Source organism: Ochotona curzoniae, unplaced genomic scaffold (assembly GCF_017591425.1).
Source record: "Ochotona curzoniae isolate NIBS_2020 unplaced genomic scaffold, NIBS_Ocur_1.0 scaffold_2587, whole genome shotgun sequence".
Lineage (NCBI taxonomy): Eukaryota > Metazoa > Chordata > Mammalia > Lagomorpha > Ochotonidae > Ochotona > Ochotona curzoniae.
In genome coordinates, this window is record NW_024467096.1 from 597,916 (window position 1) to 616,817 (window position 18,902).

The 18,902-nt window shown below is 41.7% G+C and overlaps 1 protein-coding gene across 1 annotated transcript; it reads right to left on the bottom strand.

Annotated features, from left to right (window-relative positions):
* Positions 1–1,399: 1,399 nt before the first annotated feature.
* LRRC58 (leucine rich repeat containing 58) lies at positions 1,400–18,405 on the bottom strand. The gene is made up of 4 exons (XM_041002769.1): positions 17,838–18,405; positions 7,623–7,751; positions 6,708–6,985; positions 1,400–4,822 (listed from the first exon to the last, which is right to left on the bottom strand). Exons 1-4 carry the CDS (start codon positions 18,335–18,337, stop codon positions 4,614–4,616), a joined length of 1,116 nt encoding a protein of 371 aa, XP_040858703.1. The 5' UTR covers positions 18,338–18,405; the 3' UTR covers positions 1,400–4,613.
* Positions 18,406–18,902: the final 497 nt, after the last annotated feature.

An 18,902-nucleotide genomic window follows, 5' to 3' on the forward strand; every position in this document is an offset into this window, starting at 1 on the left:
TTAGCAAATATGGACCCAGAAGAGATATAAAACAAATGGAGATATTTACATCCACAAATACCAAAACATACATGCCTTTCAGCTTATATTACCATAAAAATTAGTGGCAAAACACATTAGGGATCCTGCAACAGTATATTCACATGATGTTGTTCATACAAAGCTTATCAGGAACTGCTGTCATCTTTTGGTGGCACCATGTACGTTTTTAAAACAGACTAATTTGTTACAGAATGTCTTTTTGTTGATTTCATTTTGAGGGATCCTCATCTGTTTGGCTTTGACAACACACATGATGGAGTTTCCTTCCCCAGGGGAAGGCCTACAACTTCAACCCAAGAGGCTCTGTTTTGGGGGAAGGGATCTCTCTGGACCACAGTCTTCATCTCTCCTGTCAAAAGCCCGAAGCCATGAGGCAAGTTATTCAAAGATGCTGTTTCACAAACTTGGGGTCTGGAGATGAGGATTTAAGGCACATAATTTCTGATCACAACTAAAGATGCTGTTACTTTCACCATGATCATGATTATAATGAAACTACAAAATTGAACACTACTAAATACACTACTGTTATACACATTATAGTGCTTAATACAGTGATACTAAAGCTCAAGAACGCCTTTAAAATACAGATGGAATCAGAACTATGGATTATAGATCATGTGGCGTAACAACCTATACAACAGCCTTTGCTATTGTTAAATGCCCAGGACGACCTCAAAGCTCATTATTTTTGTACTGCAGAGTAATACTTACAATGACCCAGTAAAGTCCTTACTTTCACGTGAGAAGACCAGGGATCATCCAGGCAAAAATAATTTCTAACCAAACGCAGCCTAATGTTTTTTTTTTTTTTGAACTCTATATTTTATGACATAATACATTTATATGTATACAGACATTTATGCATATAACAGGCCTCTAAAAAAAAAATCAGTGTGACTTGGCAAAATGTCAGGTGTGCTAGTCAGGTCAGGATATGTTGGCTGGGCAATAATGCATTTCAAAGAGTTATTTACAAGCATTCAAGGGTGAAATGCAGCCTAATGTTTTATATACATATTGGAACTGATCACTTTTTTCTTTTAGGGGTCTTATGAAAATTTAGGAATAACAACCATTAGTTTATTTATATTAATAGCTACTGCTAAAATACTTTAGATAAACTATTTGCATGCATTTCCCCCCTCCCCAACAACACGTGAACATTAACCAAGGGTACTTGCGGGACCACAAATGCCAGGTTAATGAGGCATTCCTCTCTTTCTTTGGGAAGACCAAGGTTGGCTGTATGATAAGCTCATTACTTGCTGGCTCCTCACAGAATGTGAACCATCTGCACATAAATCTGTCTTCAAATAAACTTGGTGATAGGTTCTGAATGGTTGTCAGTGGCCAGTTAATAATTTAAAAATCAAAAACAAAACAAAACAAAACAAAAATTTAAGAATCAATGTGGTACTACTTTTAAGACATTTTCTTGGCTCTGGAATAAGCTCAGATGTCTGATGAGTCCTTTATTCCTTTTTAAAAAAAAATTATTATTGTTTTTAAAAACTTCTTTCATCTAATACTCTTAACAAACAACTTTTTCTTACTCATCTACCTTTCATTTTCATTTACATCTACCTTTCATTTTCATTTACATCAACATAAAATTTCTCAAATTTAAGGAACAGCTTGCAGCATGAGTTTGCTTCAAAACTTGATACTTTAAAGTTCTAAATACCAAGAATTTTGGAAAGAAAGAAGCTCATCACAAAATTAAACCATGAGCAGACACCTTTAGCTTTATCTCTACCATTCCAACTCAGAAAAGGTTGAGAACCCTGACACCTTGATCTGACATGAGCCAATCCTTGGCATAATGGACTTAAAATATTGTATTAGCTAATATAATTTTCTAAAATCCTGAGACTATCTGTCCAGATCATTTTGGTAGTGTTGACAGAACCAGATTTTAGCAATAAAGTCTACTAAGAATGTATAATATACCCATTCCAATTTCAAATGTTAGCATTCTAAGTATATTAGTGCTTTAAGTAGTTTTATTCACAGAAGCTTTGGTTGCTAAAACTGTCCAACCAAAGCCTTTTTTTCCCCTACTTTGAAAATTAGACTGATCCTGTGAATTTCTTTGAAAAATTAAAGTTTATTAACTATAGTTATTCATAAACACGTGACTCGGCAACTAAAAAGACAGACTACCATTTTAAACACACCTAGTTGACTTGGGAACCGACCAACTAGATTCTAAAGATCAGGTCCCTTGGATCTCCTATTCTCATTAATTTTTAAAACCAACAATTACAAACAAAAACAAGAAACAAACTCTTAGAAATTACTAGCAGCTCTTGTGAAAAAGACCTAAGGTTACAAAAAGATAGAATTAACAGTTAAAATGCAAATTTGACTAAAAGTTAACAAAGATAGGTGTAGACTGATCATAGATTTTTCAAATATATATGTGATGAAACTAACAAATATTTTGTTGAGAGGATACTATGGCATACAGCTATATTATAACAGCAAGACTAGAAACTGTTTCCCATTGTTTTTACCTGCATCTGTCAGAGACTAAATAATCTTTCTAGGAAGCTGGGAATGGCGGGTAGGGTTAAGCACTGTATTCACATACCCACTCATTTATTTTACAATGACTCACTCTTATATTATTCAAGCTTCTACGTGAAACCAAGCTGGAAACCAATTGAAAATTAACTTAGAGGCAGTCAGAAAAATTTGGGCCTACCAATCTGAGTATTTCATTACTCAAATTGGTAAAAATAGAATTATTTTCTATGAAAATAAGAATCATTAAGTCACTTACATAAATTTTAGGTTTCACACTCAGGCACTGCCTAAGGCATTTTTGCTTGCTGTGAATTTTGCAGTATGCAGCTTGTTATGGCTCATATGGAGAAGGAAGCAAAGACTATTACTTTCATTTTATGATGTACTCAAGTCAAGAACTACTTTGCTAGGCAGCAGAAACAGTTTAGATTTCTTATAGGCATAGTCAGAACATTTCTAAAATAAAAGGAAAAGTAGAATCTTCCTACATTGTATCAGGGTAAAGGTGAAGGGATTCACTATAGCAGCGTTTCATAACCGCAGTTCATGAAACTCTCATGTTTCATGAATTAACATAAAAAAACCACATAAACTGAACTACTCTACAGTATATTTTCTTCTAAGATAAAAATGAACAAATATGAACAAAACCTAACACACATATATACCATTTTATTATACAGCAATCTGCTTTTGAAATAGTGTGCACCACCATCAGAGAAGAGACTAACGTGCTGACACACAGCTGGCCAACGGCCATCATGCTACTACAAGCTGGCTACTTCATGACTCCTAGAAAGCTGCTGTATTTTATAATTCCAGCTTACAGCAATACTATTATTCAATTTCACTGAACAGTAAACCAGTGAATAAAAATTAATTTCTAAAACTAATCTGTGGAACTATTTTTCTGCCATCCTTTTAAGATATGATACATTTAGCATATATTTTTAATATTTTACCAGTATTTTATTCTCAAAGCTTATTCCATGACTAAACTAGTTTTGGAAATTTTTCTATTGTGCAAAACACAATGGCTTCTGTTCTAAACTGTGTTTGTCTTATTTTTCTAGTTACATGAATTTGTTCAGTAGACAACAAAGGAGTTATATTTGACTGTTAAAAACTTTTTTCCCATTCATTTAATAAACATCTAAAGCAGTTTTCCTAGCTCACATCTCTTCTACATTGTTCTGTTAAAAACTATCCTACAATGTACAGATTGGTCAAGATCATGACCTCCCATTAAGTATAAAAGCAGTATGTTTAAAAGGGGGCACTGCAAGTTTACACAAACAAACCAACAAAAAATGAAGTGAAGGTGGCTATGAGCTCAGCCGCTAAATGCAGTTTATCTATCCTGTTAAAGCATATTGTATGGCGCCTTGCATGGTATGTCAGGGTACAGTTCGCTCTGGCATTATTTCTTCAAGAAATTTCTTTATTCTTGCTAGGAGTAAGGCACTATTAAAGCCACTGCTGAATGATCTAAGATTGATAATAATCACAAAGAACAAAGGAGAAGTACTGAAGAATTTCAACAGCCAATTTAAAAACAAGCTAATTGGTCAGAAAGGTTTAGGTCCTATATAATCTGAGAGTTTATTGGAATGGCTATATGTACGCTGTACGTATGGGCAAAATGAGAGGGTAAATCCTGTTATGACATAGTGTTCAACCTAAACCTCAGGCTAACTCTACCACCACCATTTCTTTACCTCCACTGTCACAAGTTACAGAATTCATGGCTTCTGCCGGCACTGTTCTTAAGAATGCCCCTTTCTGCTGTGATTCATTCAAAACTTAATCGCAACCAGCCAAATCTGGAATTACCATTCACAGTGTACTCAAAGAATCCACACATGGAACTGACTCATTCCTACTACAGGGGCAGATGAAACAGTCTTTTACAACATGCCTGCGTGCTTCACAGACATTCACGATGAAGGTAAGGTTTCCAGTGAACTCTAAGACTCATGTTCTTTTCTAACCAACTTTAGTCAGTGTTGTTAGTATTTCACCCCATTCTGGTCTCCCTTTTAGCCAAGAAGAACTTTCTGCATCCTGTGTGCAGCGACACTGGCTTCATCTTCGGAGTCAGATTCGCTCTGGGATGTGGAACTGTGGGAGGCAGAACTGCAAGGGGAGGAGCATTCTGGCGAACACAAGTAGTGCATCAATGGGAGGCGGTACTTCCCACAGAAGTCCACAAACTTAATTTGTCTGACACAGCAGTCAAAGTAGACTCCTGGAAAGAGGGAGAAACAAAGTAATCATGACAAAGCAAAGTGCCACAGTCTGTCAGCCCTCTCTTCAGCTAAGGGAGGGTACAGCTAAAGCTGAGAAGAAAGTAGCAGTTGCTGCATGCTGGGTTCTTGCTGGTTGTGAACAGATAGCACACATCTCTTCAACAACTGCATCCAACCTCAGTCCTGCTGCCTTTCTGGATAGGAATTTCAACCTTTATATCCTAACCAGTTTCCCAAGTGTGTTTATTATGTATGGGACCCAAATTATAGAAGTGGTTTAAGCAACGGAGAAATAATGATTTCTATGCTTCCCAACACCCTCCAAACACACCCCCCCCTCTTTCTTTTTCATTTATTCTCACAGTTTTCTGATCTTGGTAGTAACTCTTGGTTTGGAAATGAAAATGCCCACTAGATTACTCTGAATAGTTTGGGACAGTTAATAAACTGGTCGCAGACTGATTACTAGTAGGCTAAGATAAGTAAGCCCTGAGAGAGACAGGACTAAAATAAGGGGTTACTATGAGCTAAAACAGTCTAATAGTAGCTAAAATCATTCATAGGTTCTCAGATTAAACAAAGAAAATATCCCACAAAACATAAAGTACTCTTGTTTATTAGAAAAACATCTGATGGTTCATTTTCCTTATTATCCCAAATTTTAACCTAGCAAGTTTTAAAGCATTTTTGTTGCCAAGATAAACAGTACATCAGTATAATACAAAAGCTTTTAAGAAACCAGTTATGAGAGAAAAAAAATTCTTGTAAAGGTCCAGCTCCAGGAAAGGATGGATTCACAGCAGAGACTAGGTTTAGAAGACTTGGCCTGGGGGTCTGGTGTACATGTTGGCCAGCTTGTCTTCCTGCCACTGTTAAGTCAATTCAGGAAAGGACCACAGAGAAATGGGTTCACACTTCCATCCTGGCACAGCACCCCAGCTTTCACTTCCAAGAGCAAATGGGAAAGAATGTCCTTTTTTCCTTCTTTAAAGTGTTTGTATCTTTTCAGCATCTTTAAGGACTTTAATAATTTATTTCTTCCTTTCTAACCTTGTAACAATTTTCAGACAAGATGAGACTCAGGAAAAGTTGCACCTGCTTTGTACCATCCATATGCAGCATTCTCTCAGTGCCTAACTCCCTCTCTGACAGCAAAACCTTATTCTATATTCCTATCAAACTGTTGGGTTTTTTTTTCAAGTAGTCTTTAATGAAGAATCCAAAGTAAAAGAGCTTGCTATCAGTCCCCAATTCTTGCCCATATAGCCTGGGACTTTAGGTCCTTTACAACGTGGTCTCAATTTATCTATTCACTTGTCTCTTGCTACTCACTGAACTGTATATCTCACTTGTCAACAATGTTCTGCATTATGCCGTTATCTTCATTTTACCATCATCTCTTGAAAAGCTTCTTATTGTCAATCTTACCCTATCTAAATCTACCCCAGACCTCAAGAATCTTCTCATCTTTTTCAAATCAATTAAATATACTTGCTGTCTCCTCTGATATTCAATAGTATTTTGAGTTGCTTAAATATGAAGAGCGGCCAAACATTTTAGACATTCTTTTCAAACAGAACTGTTTAAGCTTCTTTTGTGTTTCCCACCATTCTACCATCTTCCTTTACTGTCTGACCATTCTGGGACAGGATAAGACTATGTGGATGTTCTGCCTGTATATGAATTCTAAAATATGCTGAAAAGAATTTTTAAAAAATGAAATCCAAAGCAGGTGAAGTATCTTAACTTTATGGGAGAAGGATGAAAGGGTGAGGGAACAGGAACACTCTCTCAGAGAGAAAGCTCAGTTACAGCAACTGTCACACAATCGCCATTTCAAAAACAGCTAACTCACTAGGAAGCCAGAGCAGCAATTTAGCTTACCTCCACACTTTGGGTTTGGGCAGTTGCTAGCTGAACTTAAATATTTCAGAAGGTTTCCAGGAAGATCATAGGGAGTATAGGAAATATTTCGGATCTTAATGGTCCGTGCAGCCAATTCTAGGAGAGTTGGAGGGTCATAGGTTAAATCTCTAACAAAACGAACAACCAGTGGATTTCCTCGTAAACTCAATTCTTCCAGGTGAATAAGGTTGAGGATCTCTCGAGGCAGATAGGTCAGCAAGTTATTGTGGAGGCTGAGGGAACGAAGTGAGTGCAACCTAGAATGGACAAAGCACAAACATCAATGGCAGTAAGCAACATATATCTCTTACACACTGAGAGAGCTCAGTCTGTGTGGGGGGGGCTGTGTGTGTGTGTGTACGCATGCATGCACAGGGCTTGATTTCCCCATAAGACCAAGACATTCAGACAATGGTCAAAGAAAGTATCATTAAAGATGCTGAAAGATAGACCAGAGTGCAGATTTGTAAATGTTAGAAGACTCTGACCCAGGCAATCTGAGAGAATTTACAATACCGGAAGTACTTTGATGTACTAGCTGATATTTAAGTAAATGCCAAATGTAAAGACTTTGGGTTGAAAGGCTTTATCATTAAAGGAACTAAAAACAGACAAGCAAATAAATTAAAAAAAAATTCAGATGCAATAAGAGTGAAGATTCTTTGTATTATAAAACCCAAGTGTTTTTGATTAGAAATTGCATAAAAGCTAGGGAAATCTATGTCAAATTGATACTCTCGTTTTAAGTTGTAGAAAACAGGCTGAATAAATATTCTAAAGAAAAGAAACTGCACATTTAAAAGTAAAACTAAAAAAGATGGGAGTGAATCCAGAAAGTAATTCCCAACCATGGACATGTGTGCTTGTATATACATATGGTCTAAAACTACTCACTGGGAAAGTTGAGGAGGCACACTTTGGATTTTGTTGTCGCATAATACCAAGTAATTCAGAGAAGGCAAATTTGCTAATTCAGGTGGGATTTCTTTGATGAAGTTTCCTCCAAGATATAAACACTCTAAACTGAAAAAGTAAATGAAAAGCAAAATTAATAAAATTGGACAAGATAGCCCAATGGTCTCTACTGCAATTAATACATTTCAGATATTCACTTAGTAAAAGTTTACTTGGGATCTATTATGTCCAGTCTCTAGAGAAATAACGGAATCCTCAGGGAACTTATTCTCTAGCCTAGTAGGAAGAACACACCAACATCAGTGCTAAACAGGAAATGAGTCCAAAAATAGGCAATCTACACGACTAAAATACTAACAGAAAAATCAATAAATGACATAGGAGTTGAAAAATGAAGACAAAGAAAGGCCACAGAAGCACTGCCTGGACAGGACTTCCTGTGAGTGCTGAGACTTCAACAGGGGGCCACATATTTAACCCCTGGAAATAAGAAAGAGGACACTTCGGGTGGGAGGAAACCAGAGTGGAAGCTGGAGAGGCCACACTGCAGGAACTCTGAATTCCAGGTTAATATGCTTGAGTTTGAGTACCAACAGGCAACAGGAAAACAGTTAGCCTTTCAACAGGAAACCACATCTGAAATCTCTACATTTCTTCTTTGCTCTTAGTACAGGATTCATTCTTTAGAGGCCAGCTATCTAAATAAACAGCAGGAATCTTCAAAGGGCTCATGGGAAACACATATCTTCTAATTCATTTTTTCCATGAACCTTCTGAAGTACCCTTGCACATGAAATTGACCACATGATAATAAAGTTCAAGATAACTATAAGCTAACATTTTAGACAAAGCATGTACGACACTGAAATGTAAGGCTAAGGTCTGCCACAATGAAAGAAGGGCTCCACCCACAATGTTTTAGTATGGAGTGGCAGAATTAGTTCTTACACCACGTACAAATAAACATTCACACATATGTAGAGCTTTTCCAAAAACTACTTTTGCTTTTGTTCTTCTTAAATGTGCTAACTTGGAGCTACTGCTCTTCCAAAACATCTTTAAATGTGAAAAGATGCTTTATTACATTGCTACCCAAAATGCCATGGTAAGAATTACCCAAGACAATTCTAAATCTGTAAGATCCAGATACCAGGGGAAGGGCCCTCTGAAGTATAACATGTAATTTGAATAAAGTCTAGCTGCCCTGCAGAACTAAGGCTACATACAACCCCCAATTAACATTTATAAGCATTCCTTAGCCTGCATCCTTGTCAACATTCACTATTATCACCTGGTTTAATGGTTTTTCAGTACTGGGTGTGTGAAAAATTGTACCATTCTTAAAAAAAAAAAGACTTTATTTATTTAAAAGGTTGAGTGACAAAGCAAGGGAAGGGGGAAGGTGGGGGAAGGAAGGCAATTGATTTTCCATGTACTGGTTCACTCCCCAAATGCCCACAATAGGAGAAACTGGGTCAGGCCAATTCTAGCATCTCAATCTCCCCACTGAGGGGTAGTGGTTCCAGGGACTGGTCCATTACCTGCTGCCTCCTAGGACTCAGCAGCCAGGACTCCACTCCAGTGTGGAATGGGAATGTCATGAGCAGTGGCTTGGCTAACGCTACAACATGGGTCTCCCCAACATGGCATTATCCTGATTTTTTATTCTGTTTATTTTTCACTATTATTAGTAAGTTCAGCAATTTTTTCACATGCTTTCTTTAGAGAACTGCCTATTCACACCACTTATCCGTATTTTCTCATGGGTTAAACAGTGCTTTCTCACAAATCTGTTAGGAGCTCTGTTGTTAACATGTTATTTTCTATCACTTTGTTCCTCTGTGGCCTACAATTTGATAGGTGTTTGTTCATGTTTCGTAGGTATCAAAAGGATGTGTGGAGGGCTCCACTTTCCACCCAGCTTCCTGCTCCCTGCTTGTGACCAGGAAAAGCAGTCAAGGATGGCCCAACGCCTTGGGACCCTGCATCCGTGTGGTGTCTCCCATGTGGAAGGAGTTCAATTAACTAAGCTATCACTTCTACCTTCCAGCGTCTGCATTAGCATAAAGATGGAATTACGAGCCAGAGTTGGGACTGGAACTTAAGAACTCTAACGTGGGATACGGGTATTTTAAGGCTGGGCTAGATGCTTTCCTCTTTACTGTTTTGAATTGTACATGCTGTTGCTGTTTTGCTAGCAGCTATACAAATCAATGTCCTCCCTCCGAGTGCTCTCTATGCTGCACTCTGCCCTTCACATCATTTGTACGCTCAGTTCTACCTTGATTTTTCTACCAATTTACTGATAGGAAACAATTTCCAGTTGATAACTTTGCAAACTTCTTGGAGTGTTTTTACCTATTACTTTATTCATCAGTTCCTGGAGGCTTGCTAGTTCTTTCTCTTCTCTCTTTTTAAAAATTTTATTTATTGTTATTAGAAAGACAAATTTACAGGGCGGACAGAAAGAAAGATCTTCCGCTCACAGGTTCTCTCTCCAAGTGAGAAGAACAGCCAGAGCTGAGCCCATCTGAAGCCAGGAGCCAAGAGCCTCTTCTGGGTCTCCCACATGGGTACAGGGACCCAAGGCTCTGGGCCGACCTCTACTGCTTTTCCAGGCCACCAGCAGGGAGTTGGATGAGAAGTGGAGTATTTGGAACACAAGTCAGTGTTCATATGGGATTCCAATGGATGCAATGCAAGTATTTAGCCACTAGGCTACCACATCGGGCCCTTCGCTATTTCTTTTAAAGTTTATTTTTCTTGAAGCATATCCTTTGGTTCTTTCAACAAGCATTTGTCATTGCCCATCTTCGAGTTCTTTATGTCTGATGTTTTTCATTCCTCCCTCAGCTTTGAGTAATAGTTTAGCTGAACATAAAATTCAAAGGTTAGTATATGGGTGCCTGTTTGAGTCCTGGCTGCTCCACTTCAATCCAGCTAATGGCCTGGGAAAGCAGACCAAATCCTGGGGTCTCTGCTTCCACATGGAAGACCCATAAAAAATTCTTGGCTCCTGATTGGCCCAGCTGTGGCCATTGCAGCCCTCTGGGGTGTGAACCAGCAAATAAAAGCTTCCTCTATGAGTCTCTAACTCTTTCAAATAAATATCTTAAAAAAAATTCTTGGTTAGCAGTCGCTTTTCCTTAGCACTAGGAAGATGCTACTCCATGCTTTTAGTAGTATAATTCTTCTTTGCAGATTCAGTAATATTTGGTTCTCATTAGGAATGCTAAGCATTTTTCCTCATCTTTAGTGTTCTAAAGTTGTACCACGACTCATGATAGTAGTTTAGAGAACTCTCTTTCTGTAATTGTGGGAAATCTGAGCCACTCTTACATCAGTCCGTCTTTCATTGCTTTCTTCCTAGGACTGCATCCTAGACTGTTAGGGAGTATGCTCATGTCTGCACATTTCTGCATCTTGTGCTGCACCTGCACTCTGGAATGCCTCAGTGGGCTCTTCCAGCTCACAGCCTAGTCTTCGCAAGACTGCAGTCTACCCACCCCTTTTGGTGGGTTCCTAACACGGGTTATCACAAGGGGTGTGTTCCAAGATCCCTAGCCTTGCGTGAAACTGTATCTACCATGGAGCACTGTGATTTAATGATCTTTCTGCTACAGCTAAGCACTTATCATGCATGGTGGCAATAACTGTAGCAGTCTGCGAGGTGTGACAGAAAAACCAGCGTGAATTTTTTTTTCTCTTCTTCACAATTTCATTGGGTCCTACCATGGTTACTCGCAATCTTCTTTCACTAACTTGAGAACCACATTTTCTCTTATAGGAAACACGGAGGCATATCTGAATTGGCAGCATCACTGCTCTATGTTCTCAGGTAATTTTAAGATAAGTTCTTGAACACAAGCGCTGATACCGGGACAGTCTAATCCCCAAGTGGCATGCAGTATATGCAGGAGATCCACTGGACAGTTCATATGTTGGTGGGACACAACAGGATGGCCCGACATTTCTTCATCCTACTCAGAACAACAGGATTTCAAACCTAGAAGCTGCTTCTTTCTGGCATTTTACACATCACATTTCAGACTGCAGCTGCCTGAACTGAAACCAGAAAAAATGAAACCACGGAAAATGCGACCACTGCATATTTTCTAATTTCTAGGAATTCTAATTGAGGCTTTCGTAAGTATTCATTTTAAAACTTCCTACTCTTGTTTCATGATCTAATTCCTCCCTTTGCTTCTCTAAAGTTTGGAAATATACTTAGTAAAGTCCTTTATGAATGGAGTTACAATAGGAATTTTCTCAGGTATAATTTCTTCCAAATGTTACATTTCTTCTGTTTTCCAGTCTTGGCCTTTCTTGTTGTAGCAACTCACAAAACCAACTTGATTATAATTTTTTTTCTCTTTTACAAATGAATGACTTTTTCCTGTTTCTAAGTATGTACAGCTTTTCAAGACTGCATTTCTTTCCTTAGACTTACACTGTTTAGAAAAATAAGCAGGCAACCTTAATTTTATTATGCTACCCTTTCTCAAAGATGGTCTTGTATCTTGTATCAAGAATAAGTTAAGCAATTGTATGAATTCTCCTACATGTAAGGGCTTAAGCACTGGTTTGAAAAAAAAAAAAAGGCTCCTGGCCAAGACTTTCTACTCCTATTGAGGATGGCACAAGTGAATGCTGTTATTCAGAAATTCCAATTTTTCAATAAAGAAAGTGAACAGAATAATTTGGAGCTTAAAATCTTGGAAAGTATCCTAAAAAAAAAGGGTGGTAAAATATTAACTACAGGGGTCCAGCACAGTGACGTGGCAACCTAATCTTCTGCCTACAGCATCGATGTTCCAAATGGCCATATCAATTCATGTCCAAGCTGCACCATTTCTGATCCAGCTCCCTGCTTAGGGCCTGGGAAGGCAGCATAGAATAGTTCAAGTGCTTGGGTCCACACAGGAGATCCAGAAGCAGCTCTGGCTTGGGATCTGCTTAGCTCTGGCTTTTGTGCTCATCTGGAGAGTTAGCCAATGGATGGAAGGCTTTACTCTCTCTCTTTTCTCTGTAAAATCTGCTGTTCCAATGCAAATATATTTAAAAATTTTTTTTTATTGGAAAGGCAGATTTTACAGAGAAAAGCACAGAGAGGAAGATTTTCCATGCTGGCTCACTTCCCAAGTGGCCACAATGGCCAGAGATGAGCCGATCTGAAGCCAGGAACTAGGAGCTTCTTCCATGTCTCCCATTGCAGGTGCTGGGTCTCAAAGCTTTGAGCCATCCTCCACTGCTTTTCCAGGCCTCAAGTAGGGAGCCAGGAGGGAAGAGGAACAGACAGGACAGGAACTGGCACCCATATAGGAGGCCAGTGCTGCCAAGGTTAAGGATTAGACAACAGAGTCATCACACCAGATCCAAATAAAAAATAAATCTTTAAAAAAAATACTAACTGGGGAAAAAAGCTTAATAAGCGAAGTCCTTTCAATAAAGGATTCAACCTGTTATATATGTCCCTGAGAGCACTGACAAAGTGGAAAAAGAGGGAGGTACTATTTTAAAGGTCAGGGTCAGAGAATCAACTTCTATTTCATCACAAAATTCACATGGAAACTTTGCTCCTTTATTAGTATTACAAGGTGGGTTCTTGGAGAGGTGACTGGGATTAAACTACAAGGGCGGAGCCTTCCAGGATGGGGTTTGTTTTAAGGATTCTGGGTGAGCTTGCTTCCTCTCTATCACATGAGGACACAGTGAGAAACAAGGCTTCATTACACATGAGGTCTTCCAGTACTTCTGTCTTGCATGCCCAGCCTCTAGCACTAAAATATATTTCTGTTGTTTATACATCACCCAGACTATGGTTATTTTGGTACAGCAGCCTGAACTTACTAACATGATCAAGAACCAACAACTACTCTCTGGTGATTAGCTACTACTCAATGTCTTCTTTCCACACGGATGGGCAGGAAAAACACACAGAAAGGATTTCAAAAAGTAGCAATGACTTTGGCACAGAAAGATCCAAACTTTTAAAATATAAAACCAAGTTCAGGATTTGAAATTATGCAAGATTTCTTAAGCAATTGATAGCCATCAGCAGCTATACAACTAGCTTATTAAATGTACACTTCCAGACTTACTTCAAACTCAAAAGTAATGTAGAAATTTCTTGGGCCTTAAAACCTTCCAATGATTTGCAAGAATGAAATTTCTAAAGTGCATCCTACTATTTCCAAACCCACTTTTCTACAGGGAAGAATTAAACCATTGTTGTCAATTTTGCGTTTCTGTTAATTAGGGTTGGAGCAGTTCTGTTCCTTCAGTGTTTAACAAGTACAGAAAAAGCATTCACTGAATTTATGGAAAGCTGTTTGGTGTGAAAGCTGTTTGGTGTGAACGGACTAGCTTTACTTTCTTTTATGGAAATTGTTATTACTGGAGCGGGCATTTAGCCCAGAGGTTAAAACAGCTCTCTTACATAGAAATGCTGGGGTTTTATTCCCTCATCGTGCTCCTTACGCCAGCTCTCCGGTGTAAACCCTGAAAGACAGAGATGATGCCAAGTGGCTGGGTCCCTGCCACTAGGACACTTGGACTGAATTCCTGGCTCCTGGTCCAATCCCAGGCCAGCCCCAGATGTTGCAAGGGAGTGAGTCAGCAAATGTGAGCTCTCTCACCTCTCAAATAAGTCCGGATAGAAATAATAAAGTCTATTCACTCAGAGGATGATAAGTTATTGAGCTCCTCCTCCATCGATGTCTGAGCTAACAATGAACACTAAAGAGTTAAAAAAAATGGTCGACACAAACTATATCTATTTCTCAGTATCATAAAACACTGAAGATTTTTCCCTCTAACAAAAACAGTATTTGCTGAAGGATAATCTCACATTCTGATGGAAAGAATTCATACTTAGAATGTTACAGTTCATGTTGAAATCCTAATTTGCTTCAGATGATTCAGTTAATCATACGATTTTCAGTATCTACATACTTGATGTACTTCAAAAGAAATTGTTCAGAAACTTTAAGCTTTTCCCACTACGGGGAAGTATGAACAAGATATCAAAAGCAAAAGAAATTAGAGACATACTGCTAAAGCCGAAGGTATCAATGACACCATTAATCCTCGCTGGAATAATGAAGCATGGGAGTAAAAACGAAGTATTCCTGAATTATCTATTCCTCAATCTGCCCTTAGAGAAGGCAGGTATCTTGTTAACATGCCAGAACAGCTGACTGGCTCCAGCTACAGCACGGTACACTGCACCTCACACATCAGGACTCCCACCAATGAGGCTAACAGAAAGCACATGACTTCCAAGATGGAGATGGCGTGCTTGGACAGGCACCCCACGGCCGAAGGAGTTAAAGACCCATTTCTACATTTTGAAGACTTAATGCATGGCTTCAGCAGTAAATATAGTGAGCAGCTTTTGAGGGCTGAACTAGCTCACTCTGTGGCTATCTGGCCTCAAGCAAGTCACCAATAATAAATCTTTGTTTCGTCACCCTTAAAAAAGGGGGTGGTGAGAGGAGCTTGAATCATTATCGCCAAGGATATTTGTCTTGAGGTGGACATTTCTACACAACCCTTTATGCCCTAAACTCTTAGTGATTCCTATCAGTAAAGAGAAAAGCAGCATACATTTGAAAAATGAAAACACTGATATAAAAGGTCCCATACATTCCTGGAACCAAAGGCAAAAACAATCAATGCACACAGGCACAGCTATCAGCTCGGAAAGTGAGGTTAAGCAGGCCTCCTCGAGGACTGTGATCAATGCTCCTTAGCACACATGCAGAGCAGAAGTCGAAAGACAGGTTCCAGTCCGGCTGTGCCACAATGGAGAACTCAGATTCTGGAGTTGGAGACTCCAGAGGTCCAGTCCAGTCGCACCACTGACGACCTCTGCAATCTTCTGTAGTAATTTCTCTGAGCCTCAAATTCTTTCTCTCCACCCGAGCAGGGAAGCAGGGGTGGAGTATGTCATCTCATGGGTCTCGGTGAGAATTACAAAGTATATTCACAGCACCTATACAGCATGGGAAGTATTCCATCTATGCCATTCTTGCCTATCTTTTAAAATACATGAATGAACATTTGCCCTGGGTATCTCTTGTTATACTGAGAAAATTCTGAGAAGGTTGGAAACATAGAATATTAAATTTAGTAGGAATCAAGGTGTACCAATTCCATTTCTCAAACCCTTCTGTGCCTTACCATCTCCTGTATCACCTGGCATGAGCCATCATCTCTCACGCTACCAGACAGCCACTCATTTCACCAACCTCTCCCCATTTTGTTCCTGCATAACAACACCACACATGTGCTTAGAACTCTCCCAAGAACACTTATTCCACCACCTCCTTCAAGACTTGGCATGGCCTGACTGGCCCCTTTGCCTCTCTCTCACTTCCCAGTACAATATCTATTCTTCAGAATTCTGGGTACTCTCCTTGCCTCTGAGCCTTCCCATATGCCGTTATTCCAACAGAGTTGATTGCCTCTTATCTTCCACTGCCAGTTAATCTTCATTTTCCCTTTGAAAATTTAATTTAAAAAGCATTATTTTGGGGGCCCAGCGCAATCACCTAGTGGCTAAATCCTTGCCTTGAACATGCAGGTTCCCATATGGGCGGCACTGGTTCATGTCCTGGCTGCTCCACTTCCCATCCTCCTCCCTGCTTGTGGCCTGGGAAAGCAGTCAAGGATGGTTCAAGGCCTTGGGACCCTGCACCCATAGTGGGAGACCTGAAAGAGGCTCCCGGCTCCTGGTTGGCTCAGCTGCGGTTGTTGTGCCACTTGGGCAGAAAACCAGAAGATGGAACGTACCTCCTTCTCTCTGTATATTTGCCTTCCCGATAAAAATAAATAAATCCTTAAAAAAATGAAAAAAAAAAAAACACAAAAACCAAAAAAACCCCATTATTTTGTCTCAAGACATTCCAAGTACATCTTCATAGAACTTAGAGCCATTGCAGTTAAATATAAGGTTTATAGTTAGTTGTTTTATGTCCACTTTCTCTGCAAATGAGACAGCTCCATGGGGGCAAGATCATGTGCGCCATTACACCCTAGCACCTGGGATAGTACCTGAAACACCTGTGTGGAACTCCAGGTAAACAAGAGGCCATCTTGTCCACATGCCTCAGGGTGCAGATTAGGCAGCTAGGGCAGGGTATGCTAAGAGACTGACCTAAAGCCAGAACACCCAGAATTCTTTTTTCCGGGCCAACGTTCTCACTACATTTGACTCTGAGGTCTCTCTCAGCACCAAGATTCTGCTAACCTCTGACCATTCAATAAAGGATAGGGGAACATTTTAGTCAGAAGACCCTTCTTTCTTCAACCTAGATGACAAGCTTAACCTATTTCTCACTCCTCCCCAGGTCACCTTTAGGGAACTTTCTCCTGCCTCTCTGCTTCTTCTTTCAATTAAACTCTACACACGTTCACCAAAGAGTCCAGCAGGTTAAGGCGAGTAACTGCTGTAACTAAGGAATAACGTGGAACAAGGTAAACACGACGGTGGGATGAAAAGAGGTACAGAAGTATACTTTAGGGAATAACTATTAGGAGCTGTCTAGGGAGCGTTAAAGCAAAGAATCACAGAGGCGGCCCCTGAAACGGGCTTTGAAGGATGAACAGGAGTTTGTCAGGGAAAGGCAACAGCACATGTCAGTGTTGCTGCATTTATCCAATACTATCTGTGCCCACTGGTGAAGGCCCTAGTGCCCACTTGGAGTGTCCACTGGTGCAGGCACCTATGGGCAGCTTCCCCTGTACGATGGGGAACGAAATGGCTCCAAAAATAATACACTGTTTTCACCCCAAGGAAAGAGAACAGGAAACGTCACGAAAAGCTAGGTCGTTGTAAAGGGCATGTCCTTTGTCCTCGAAAAGTAAGACTGACAGCAGCTTTAGCACCCACTCAATTCGGATCCTTCTCCAGCCCTAAGGAAGAAGAGAGAAAAACTGCCTCGAATATCTACTTAGACCCAAAGCAACTTGCAGTGTTGAACATGCAATCTTAGGATACCTTTACTGCAATTTGCTGGGCCGGCAGGACAAGACTCACGACTCTGACAGGTAAAGAGACAGCCTAGAAGAAGAGTTCAGGACAAACACCGGGCGCCCGGGCTCAGCGCCAAGGGGCTCTCGGGCACCACTCCTGGCTTTCCCACCACCCTCACGCCACCCCGCGCAGGCTCCCCCCCCCCCCCAGCGCACCTCTGCAAGTTCTCGATTTCCGCCGGGATGCTCTGCAGCTGGTTGCCGCCCAGGCTGAGGGTCTGCAGCGCGCGCAGCTCCAGCAGCGAGGGGGGCACCTCCTGGAAGCAGTTACCGCTGAGGTTGAGCACCTGGAGGCTGTGGCGGAGCGGGGACTGGGCCAGGCCCTTGGGCAGCGCGCCGGGCCCTCCGAGGCGGTTGTTCCTGGCCAGCAGCGTGCGCAGGCCGCGCAGCGCCAGCAGCTCCGGCCCGAGCGCGGTCAGCGCGTTGCCGCTCACGTCCAGCAGCTGGAGGTGCGGGAAGCCGCTGCCCAGCGCCCGCGGCAGGGACACCAGACGGTTGTGGGGCAGCAGCAGTCGCAGCAGCGCCTCCCGCGCGCCCCGCCGCTCCTCGCCCCGCGCCTCCAGCTCCGACTCCAGCGTCTCCGGGGACACGCTGAGGCGGGACCAGTTCAGTTCGGCATCCCCGTTCGCGGCCACCCCCGCCGCGGCCTCCTCCATCCCGGCCGCTGCGCGCGCCCGCGCGCGCTCCCGGCCAGGCGCCCGCGCTCCGACGCGCCCCGGAACCTGAACCGTGGGCTGCGTCGGAAGTGGCGCGGGAGGCCGCTCACCCCGCGCGCCCGGGCCGAGTCACGCGACGCCCAGCGCCGTGGTGCGCGCGCTGCTCGGGGGGCGGGCTCACGTCTCACGTGGCGCGCGGCCCGGACGGCCTTCCAGGGCCTTCCAGGGCCTTCCAAGGCCTTCCAGGGCGGCGCAGGGGCTGCGCGCTGCAGCCCCGTGGCGGCCCCGTCGTCTTCTGAGAGGGGCTGGGCTGGGCGGCTGGACTTTATAGTGCCCTGTCCCCGGGCCCCAGGACCGCCTTTGTAAACAGCCCCCGGACTGGTTGTCTGGCCTGGTTGGCTTCGCGCGTCACCGTGCGCCGCCCTCTTGGGCTGGGGAGCGGGTGGCCCCCGGACCGCAGGATTCTTGGAGAACACAGGAATTTGGTGTTGGTTCAACTCGGTCACAGCGAACCCGAGGAATTTGGAGTCTGGGAATGACAGAGTCCACATGGATGTGAGGAGGC